General features: G+C 46.3%; 1 protein-coding gene across 1 annotated transcript; it reads left to right on the top strand.

Annotated features, from left to right (window-relative positions):
* The first annotated feature begins 682 nt into the window (after positions 1 to 682).
* Positions 683 to 1642, top strand: LOC120383672 (olfactory receptor 14A16-like). Its single transcript, XM_039501838.1, has one exon. It carries the CDS (start codon positions 683 to 685, stop codon positions 1640 to 1642), a length of 960 nt encoding a protein of 319 aa, XP_039357772.1.
* Positions 1643 to 10386: the final 8744 nt, after the last annotated feature.

The raw sequence follows: 10386 nt of genomic DNA, 5'->3' as shown, positions 1-10386 counted from the left end.
GGTGCCTAATGGAATTTTAAAATGCACCTGGTAGCTTAACACCCACTGAAATCAATGAATTTTACACACCTAGAGACTTTTGAAACTAAGAGTAAAATTTCACAATCCTGCCCCGATGGACTGTAGCCATCTACGGGGTAAGGGAGCAGCTGAGTGGGGGTTTTGTGATTTCCAGTGGGACACAATTACTGGACTGGACTTAACTCCCTAAAATGGCACTTAGGGGCCTAAGACCCTTTGTGAGTCAAGGCCTTAAGAACATAAGAATGGCCATACTGGGTCAGACCAATGGTCCATCAAGCTCAGTCTCCTGTTTTCCGACTGTGGCCCATGTCAGGTGTGTCAAAGGAAATGAACAGAACAGGCAATCATCAGATCATCCATCCCCTGTCATCCACTCCCAGCTTCTTATTCAGTAAAATAACTAGAGGGGGCTTAAAATAAACACAAGCAGTAGGTCTGTTGAATAAGAAGCTGCCAATAAAGTAGAGCCTCATGAACCTGCATTGTAAACATTGTAATTACATGGTGATGGCAACCAAAGGGAAGGATCTTATTTTCCTGAGCTGCCACATGTGTCCTGCAGAGTAATAAATAAAACCAGTCTCCATCTATCTTCTGTTTCTCCTTCCATAACCATTGCCCACTGGTCTTCCCTCTGCAGTGTACATCTACAGAAGAAATGTCCAACCAAACCATCGTGACTGAGTTCCTTCTCCTGGGATTCTCTGACATGCAGGAAGAGCAGATTTTACACTTCCTGGTGTTTCTAGTGATTTACCTGGCAGCCATGGTGGGGAATCTTCTCCTCATCACCGTCATAGCCCTCGACCAGAGCCTTCACACCCCCATGTACTTTTTCCTGGGCAACTTATCCTTCCTAGACCTCTGCTACATCTCAGTCACAGTCCCCAAGTCCATGGCTGACTCCCTAACCAACAACAGACTCATCTCTTTCTCTGGATGTGTCACCCAAGTCTTTCTGGTTGTAACTTTTGCAGGAGCAGAGCTGGTCTTTCTCACGGTGATGGCGTATGATCGCTACATTGCAATCTGCCGCCCTCTACATTACAAGGTGATTATGAACAGAGGTGCATGTGCCCAGATGGCAGTGAGTTCATGGATCAGCAGCATGATCTGCTCTGTATTACAAACAGCGAATACCTTTAGGTTACATTTCTGTAGGTCCAATGTTATCGCTCAGTTTTTCTGTGATATCCCACAGTTGCTAAAGATCTCTTGCTCTGATACACACGCTAATGTAATTGTCTTGATTGTCCTTGTGTCCCTTGGAGATGTGGTCTGCTTTTTATTGATAATTGTGTCGTACATTCATATCTTCTCCACGGTGCTGAGAATCCCCTCTGAGCAGGGCAGGTACAAAGTCTTCTCCACCTGCATCCCTCACCTAGTTGTGTTTTGTTTATTTATCAGTACAGCATCATTTACATACATGAGGCCCAGGTCAATGTCTTCAACATCTCTAGACCTGATGGCTGCTGTGTTGTATTGTGTGGTGCCACCACTAATGAATCCTATCATTTACAGTCTAAGAAACAAAGAGATAAAAGCGTCTCTATGGAAAATGATAGGCAGGCTATTTTTTCTCAAGAGAAATGAACTCCTCACACTGAAGTCTTAGTGTCCACCTGGAATAAAGTATTCCCACGTTGCACCTTTTATAATATCTCTGACTGACTTTGTTTGAGGACCAGCCTATGTTCATGTTAGGATCAGAACCTGACATTTTGCATTTTCTGATTTTGGCTGAGATTTTTTAAAATCTGACAGAAATATGGTCTATGGCATCCTCAGGACCCAAAGTCCCATTTTCAAACAAGACTCAGGCACTTCTGAAAATTTTACTCTTAGTTGCTCAACTCCCAATGAGTTTTCAATAGAATGTGGAAATCTAATTAACTGTGTAGCTCGAAACCTTATCTCTTCCACCAACAGAAGTTGGTCTAATTCATAATGACATTTTTCATTTTCACCTGACATTTCTAAATGAAAGGATTTTCACTGGAACGTCAACACATTTTATTTTGTTTTTTTTTTTAAAGAAAATAAATTAGTATGTTTGGTTTTGACATTTCCAAATGAAAGTTTTAAGAACTTTTTATTCAGTGAAAAATTTTGATGTTTCTATTTTCACCCCATCTAAGATGAAAACAAACATCAAAATAACCAGAATTTCTATTTTACAAGGAGCTGTAAACCCCAGGCTTTTACACTAACAACATTTTCACTATGACATTACAAGGTGCAGGCTGCTGACCTCTCCACACCTCAGGAGAAAGGTCTGAGGAGGGAAAAGGGGCCAGTGGGGACAACCTGGCTGAGGCCTGCAGCTCGCCTTATTTACACCCCTGCTCCAGCTCCTCCTCACCTGCCACAGGGAAGGTAGATGCTTGTCTACAGATGTACCCAGTTTATCCATTGAGCAATGAGACTCTTTTGACTAGGGATGGGGAGAAAATGTCTTTTCTTTCTTTAGAAATTTTTGACTTTATGACAAACAACCCCTCCCCAGAACGTTCAACTGAATATGTAAATATTTATTTGGAAATACCACTGCCGTGTCTCATGGGAGTTGCAGTTCATGTGCCTCAAACTCCCATTCTCCATGGGACAGGTTCCATGACTAGATAATATCTGCACCACTGGATTCCTTTTTCCTAAGCCACTGTGGTGCATCATGGGAGTCCCACAGCTGCAATGCATCATGGGGGGATGTAGTCTGGCTAGAGATTCCAGCCCATAAAGAAGAATATGACCACAAGGTAAGCAAACAACATCTCTCAGAGATAGCAGGCATTTTTTACAAAAAGATCCACGTGGTTGAAAACTGAATTTTCCATCAAAAAACAGATTTGACAAAAAAAATTCAACCAGTTTTACTTGTGACAGCTACACAGAGAGACATTGACCAGAAGGTTTGGTGCTCCATTTTCTGCCCTCAGCCAGAATAACCATGGGAAGGCATTAGTCCTCTCCATCATCCATGCAGCCAGAAGAGATTGGGGATTATGAAAACAAAACTCACTGGTTTCTTTTCTTGCTGATGATCAGACAGGAGCCATGGATGCTGGAGAATGGATTGTCCTGTCACCCACAAAAGGGGTTCCTGCAGGGCAGGACTGGAGCACATTGGCAAGGAGCAGGAGGATGTGGAAGAAATATATCTAGCCACAATCTCTGCTTCTACATGTTCTTTTGAAAAATAGTTTTTCAAAAATAGTGTTGAGGTTTTCAAAGGGATTTAGGCACCCAACAGTTTTTGAGTGGGAGTTGTGCACTCCTGATTCCTTTGAAAATTACAGCTCTCTACCTCTTGGGCTGCTGATCTGGCTGTTTGACGAAGAAGGAAAACAGAACAGGCAGGGGAGGGGGCATGGAAGAAAGCCCTTTGTCCTCAAAAGCAGGTCATTCAGTGTTATCAGTGTATAGTCTGCAGCCTATAAAATGTCTTGTTTCAGCCCTGAGTGTACAATATGCTGCATACAATTTCCTCTATAAGCCCACAGAGCCAAATCCATTCCTGGTGTAACTCCCTGGAATTCAGTGGACTCTCACCAGATGAATTTGGCCAAATCTCAAGTGGTTTTCTGCTGAATCCTCTGCAATGCCCACTGGGGATAATCACAGCTCTGTACTCCCAATGGTTGCTGTGCCCGTGGAATTCTCCACTTGGCCTGCGTGTTCTACTTCCTATTGACACCTGAATCCCTGGGCTGACATAACGGCCTTTGCACACTCTGCAGAATTTAAACACGGGGACATGAATGGGAAGAGATTGTGCCTGAAAAAGTGTCCTGAGGAACGATGACATATCCTGATATAAACCTCCACTGGGTAACGGAGGAGATGAGGAGTCAAATGTGGAAAACTGTCTAAAGTTTTAGGTATTTAGACACCTAAATATTCAGCTAGGTTCCTACTGGGGTCCTCAGATGTGCCTAACTCCCATTGATTTCATGATTTCCACTCATCTGAGCTGTCACTAATTATCTGCAGCTGGGCAGTCTTCTGAAGCACCAGTCAGACAGCTCGGACCTGTGATGCCCATCTGGACAGTGCAAAGGAGAATTCTGTCTCCAGAACACATTCATGACCTGCATCTCCAAAGAGATTGTGCCAACCAGCAATGGGGACATTGTCTGCCCATCCAACTAGTGGTGGGTTTTGTAGTGACAGAGCAGATCCAAAACCCCAGATCCAGAAGCTCCTCTCTTGAATGTTGAGGAATTTGGGATCCCAGCATGGATTAGAGTCTTGGTTTGGGCCCATCTCTGCTTTTCTGTCATATGGACACATTCCTGCTAAGGGGAATGTTTCATCTCTCAGCCCGAGTAAGCCCAGATGCTATACCCTAGCTATACCCCAATCTTCTTCCCACTGGAGTCCATTGGCTCTCTATGAGTTCTGGGTAGAGCTGGTTGGGAATTCTTCACTGGAACAATTTTCTAATGTAACATTCCCTTCACAAAATCAAACTTTTCCTTGAGAATATTGAGATGCAAGAGCTCTGCTTCATTCTGTGTCCAGTTCCAGCTGGTTGAGCATAAGAACAAGAGCTTCTCAGTGTGCCTCTTCTCCCCATACTCTCCATTTGGGAAGCTCAGCCGCTATGGGCGCAATCCCCAATACTCTCAAACATTTCAAAATGGGAAAATACAATTGATTTTCCATCAGGAACATTTCCTGGAAGGCCCTTGCCGATGTTTACGTTTACCCTGTAGCCAGAAAGTGAAAGTAGCAAGATCCTTCCAGGTGGGCTGCTGGAGAACTCAGAAATGGCAAAACATTTCATTCTGATGAAAACTAATGTTAGTCAGAACCCAGAATTCCTGTTACATGGTATTTTCCACGGTTTCCTCATTATTATTATTATTACTCTGAATCAGAACAAAACATAAATAAACATTTCAGAACATCTTCCAGAACAAAATTCTGAAATTTCATAGAGAGAAAAAAAAAAGAAAAAACAGCCAGCCAGCCTGCCTTGTTTCCTTGAAAAGTTTTAACAGAATCAACACGTTCCCATGGAACTGTTCTGTTAGAATTTTTTTTTCTAAAATATTTCATTTCAGAATCATCAGAATTACCTTATTGAAACAAAGGTCTCTTGTTGCCTTGATCATTATATTACATTGTGTTATACATTATAGTATAATATATGCAATATACATAAATTATAATATAACATAACATTCAAATGATACATTTAAAATGAAACATTTTGACCAAATTGAAACAAATTGTTTTGCTAATTTCCCTTAAAAAAATCAATCTGTTCCCAGGAAAAGTGTTTATTTCATTGAACTTGCAGTTTCCAACTGAACACAGTTTAACTGTATGCAAAATCTATGACCCTTTCATTTAGAATTTTGCACCTAACACCAAAATGGGGGTACACAAGGAGTTGTTCCTTAGGGCTGCATTTGCTTTCTACAGTTATCGGGGCAGCTCTAGGCACCAGCAAAGCAAGCACCTGTTTCGGGCAGCCCATTTGCAGGGGAGGCATGGGCCAACAGGGGGCCCTGGGAGCTGTAGTTCCTTGGTTAGCTCCCTGCCTATAGAGCCAGCCCTGGAACAGGGAAAGAACTATATTTCCCAGCATTCCCTTGGCTACTACCAACTGGAAAGGAAGGAGGGCAGCACGCTGTGAGTGGAGAGTTGCACTGTGAATGGTAGGGAGACCATATTTTAACATTCAAAAAACAGGACACTCCAGGGGGAGTGAAGCCCCACCCTGCCACAATCCACTCCCTCTGACTGCCCCCCATAGAAACCCCAACCCATCCAACTCCCCCCCTGCTCCTTGTCCCATGATTGCCCCCTCCTGGGACCCCTGCTCCTAACTGCCCTTTGGGACCCCACTCCCTATCTAAGCCTCCCTTCTCCTTGTCCTCAACTGCCCCCTCCTGAGACCCTCCCCACTTCCCCCCAGGATCCCACCCCCTACCTGTCCCCTGACAAACTCCTGGGACTCCCATGTCTATCCAACTGCTGCCTGTCCCCTGACTGCCTCCCCGAACCCCTGACCCATCTAACCCCCTTCTCCCTGCCCCTGACTGCCCCCCAAACCTCCACACCATCCAACCCCGCTCCCTGTCCCTTGACTGCCACCCCCGGAACTCCCTACCCCATTCTGCAACCCCCCAGCTCCCTTACCGTGCCACTCAGACCAGCGTGTCTGGCTCTGCGCAGCTCCAGACACAATGCTGCATACATGCTGCCGTGCTCCCCCACGGAGCCCGCAGCCCCCGCCCCCCACACACACACACAGCACCTGCCTTCCAGATTTGACCACCTCAAAGTTCAGGAGTGCTCAAGCTCAGTTTTGGCAGCTGTTACTTCATTTCTCCCAGATCAAATATGCTGATCCACTGTAACTTGCTGTAGAAAAAGTAGGATAAAATTGAGCAAGAAATGCTTCCCAGTGGTTATTAGGACTGGAATTGCTATTTTCAACAGCCATTGTCTTTTGTTTGTTTGTTTGTTTAAAAGGAAGACAGTGATATTGCATTGGCAAATTCCCCATAGAAAGAAAGAGTGGAACAAAAGAATAATAAAGGCACCTCAACTTTTCCTCATTTATGGAGGACAGTCTTATAATATGCATCCAGACATCCTCCAATCACACAAGCTGCAAATTGTTTCACTTTACTGCAGCTCTGTAACCATATGGGAACCAATCCTGTCTGTGTTTTGTGCACATCCAAAATTCCTGCTGAATGACCCGCCCTGGAAGCGAGTTACCAGTGACCCAAGGCTGCAGTGGAAAGAGGGTGCAGGTGGGGGCAGGGAGAGACCAGGGCTGGGGAGGCAGGAGGTGTGGGTGGGGACACTGGTGGGGGGGAAGGAGGGAGCCCAGGGCTGGGGAGGCAGTGGGGTGTGGGGAGGGCACTGGTCGGAGGGAAAGGGGGAAGCCCAGCGCTGGGGTGGCAGAGGGGTTACGGGGGGAGCCCAGGGCTGGGACAGGGAGCAGCCAAAATTTTTTTTGATTGGGGTGGCAAAAAACCTAGAGCCTGCCCTGACAGTTATCTGCCAATCATAGAAAGAGGTCACAAAAGTAAGGGGCTAAGTGAATTCCGTGCGATTTAGGGTGAAAAATTTCAGAAGTGTGTAAGTAACATAGGAGCCTACGTCCTATTGAAAGTTGGTGGGACTCTTAAATCATTTAGGGCCAGTTTTTTAAATCTATTTAAGTGCCCAGGGCCAAAGTTTTAAAGCTATTTAGGCACCTCATGGGATTTTGAAAAACATCTAATAGTGTCAAAATGAAGCATTTTGTTTTGTCCCAAGAAAATTTGGTTAAACTTTCAGGCATTTTGACAAACGCCAAAGGATTCATAAAAAGGTGGAGGAGAAGAAGGTGTTCATAAGGGAGTTGCCTCCCTTATAAGATTTAGCCCAGTTCTTAAGCCACATTTCTACAATGTGGGAGACCACCATGCAAATCTTGTTTCCTCATCAGGCAGAGGGGGGAATTTTATTAGTGTCTCCCACAGCCCAGGTGAGCGTCCTAACCACTGAGCTAAACTTTCAAGGGACGTGGTGCCTTCTTTAGCCATTTTGTGATAGTCCTCCTGCTTCTTGTTTTTTTCAAAATTCCTGAAATTCAAAACATTTGGGGGGGAAGAGAGGAAGTGGAGGGTGAAAATAAAACAAAATGTTTTATTTTGTTTCAATTCTTTTTTTTTCTATTTGCTAATTTTTTTTTAAATGTCATTTCTCGTTCCACCTGAAATGATTCTTTATATTATTTTTCAAAATTGCCAGTGAACTGAAAAATCCATTATTCAACCAGATCTATTTTTTACTTCAGTTGATGAAATAGAATTCAACCTGTTTCTCACACAAGTAGCCTTTAATCATGCACGATGTTCATTTGATTTCAAAAGAACTATTAGAGTGAATTAAGTATAGCAAGCTCAGACACGATGATATGAAAAATGAGAGCTGGTAGCCCTTGTGACTTTGGGCGGTGTTCTAAAACATCTCTAAGGGTTTTACAGGCCTGTTTTTGCATTTTAATATTGTAACAGGTTGGACATTAGGGAAAACTTTTTCACTAGTAGGGTGGTGAAGAACTGGAATGGGTTACCTAGGGAGGTAGTGGAATCTCCTTCCTTAGAGGTTTTTAAGGTCAGGCTTGACAAAGCCCTGGCTGGGATGATTTAGTTGGGTTTGGTCCTGCTTTGAGCAGGGGGTTGGACTAAATGACCTCCTGAGGTCTCTTCCAACCCTGAGATTCTGTGATTCTATGATTCTATGACAGGGTCAGATCAGACTGCTACAGGAGAGTGCAGGAAGGAAGGTATATTAGCTTCAGCCTGTTTGGATCCTGGAAGTGAGCGGCCTCTAAGGGACCTTCCCAAGCCTTAGGGGAGGATCCACAAGATCTTGGATCTCAATTAGTTACGGGGAACAACTAAAGATATAACAGGCACAGGAGTGAGGTCACAGGGCTAAACAAAGAGAACCTGACAGGGATACCGAGGAGAGAACCCCAGACCGCGCCGCCTGCTCCTCAAAGTCATCACGGGACCCAGCAGACATTGCCCAGAAGAACTCTGCCCGGATACGTGAGGCCAGAGAGAAGCGGAAATAGGCCCCACAGTGGCAGAGCACCCCCTCATCCAGCAACTTCCTCCTAGTGTTGTAGATGGCTACTTTGGCTAGGGCCAGGAGGAGGCTGACAAGGAGGTCTCACGACCTAGTGGGGCCATGGATAGGGTGTGAAAATATAAACAAGTATGGGGAGAAATGCAGCCAGAACCTTAGCAGGAGGTTCTAGAGGAGCCAGAATAGGGGCTGCAACCTGGTGCACTCCAGATACACATGCACCAGGGTCTCCTTCATGCCGCAAAAGGGGCAGGTGTCCGGGATGGTGAACTGTGCCAAGAACATACCTGTGCTCAGGGCTCCGTGAGGGAGCCACCAACAGATATCCCCAGCGGGCTTCGGGACCAGGGTGGAGTATAGGCTGGTCCACCATGGTTCCTGAACCTCCAGAGGTGGTAGGAGATCCCACCACTTCCTGACGGGGCTGGCCGTGAGGGTGAGGGAGTGAAGGATGTGGAGCATGAGCATGTACGACGTTTCCTTGGCATGGTCCATAAATGAGATGGCTGCAATTTGTGCAGCTGGCTCACAGTAAAGTGGTGTAATGGCTGGGTGGGACCCTGGTGGAGGGGCCTGATGAAAAGTTCCAGAGGGCCTGAAAGGACAATTCATAGTAGTATTTATGTATATCATGGCTGTGATTTCATGCCCTATTCAAGATCCCAGCCTTATTGTGCTCACCAGGGCTTGCACACACAGGATGAGATGATCCTGACTCAATGGCATTACAGTCTAAAGTCATAAAGGAATCAAAAAGTGGGAAGAGAAACCGAGGCACAGAGAAGTGAGGTAATTTCTCCAGGCCACACAGTAGATATGTGGCAGAGTGAGGTCACAAATCTACATCTCCAGTGCCCAATCCATTAGACCTTGCTGCCTCAGGCTGTGAAGGAAGGAGAACAGAGGAGCTATTCTATCTAAATGCAGCTTCATGGCTGAACTGGGTCCCTGAGGAGAACTTAGCATGTATATTGTGAATGTGGATGATTGATATGCAGTGAGAAAGAAGCAGCTACATTGTATAAAGGGGGAAAGAAGTCAGCAGAACTTCTGGGGCTGCAAAGGGGCAGCCATACACTATAAAGACCTCTAGGTGGCTGCAGAAAACAAGGGATAGAAAAGGAGCAGCGACAGGGTTAGATTCTCAGTTCTAGTGAGCTGATGTAGCTCTGTTAATTTCAATGGGGCTATGTAGGGAGCCAGGCTGGCTTCCCTCCGAGCCTGAGGGTAAACAGCCACCCTCTCAACCTGAGTGGGCGGGGCCAGGCCAAGCTTGTTCCGCCCCCCGGAAGGGGAGGGGTGGAACAGGAAGTACAAAGGGCGGGGCCCTTAGCTCAGTGAGGGCAGCACCAGGGAGGGAGGCAGATGCAGACTGCACGCTGCTCCCTTCGGACCTTGCTGCCACCCCAGGGGAGGCCCTGGACCAGGGAAACCCTGAGCTGGAGGAAGGACGGGGCTCACCAGGACTGCCTGCCGCCGAGTACCCCGAGGAACTGGAAGAGCCTGAGCCGGGGGGAGAGCTTGAGCTGCCAGCAGCGCTCTACCCAGGTGAACTGGAGGAACTGGGTCCCGACAGCCCTACAGACTCTTGCCGGTGCTCCCCTGACTGAGGGGCGCTACAGATTCCTGCCGGTGCTCCCCTGCTTGAGGGGCGCTACAGACTCTTGCCGGTGCTCCCCTGCTTGAGGGGCGCTACAGACTCTTGCCGGCGCTCCCCTGCTTGAGGGGCACACTACAGACTCTTGCCGGCGC

Source organism: Mauremys reevesii, linkage group 15, assembly GCF_016161935.1.
Source record: "Mauremys reevesii isolate NIE-2019 linkage group 15, ASM1616193v1, whole genome shotgun sequence".
NCBI classification, from domain to species: domain Eukaryota; kingdom Metazoa; phylum Chordata; order Testudines; family Geoemydidae; genus Mauremys; species Mauremys reevesii.
This window is presented reverse-complemented; position numbering and strand designations above follow the sequence as displayed.

Bases quoted from the DNA above. Each gene is read 5' to 3' on its own strand.
- LOC120383672 (XM_039501838.1), top strand. From the start codon at position 683: ATGTCCAACCAAACCATCGTGACTGAGTTCCTTCTCCTGGGATTCTCT.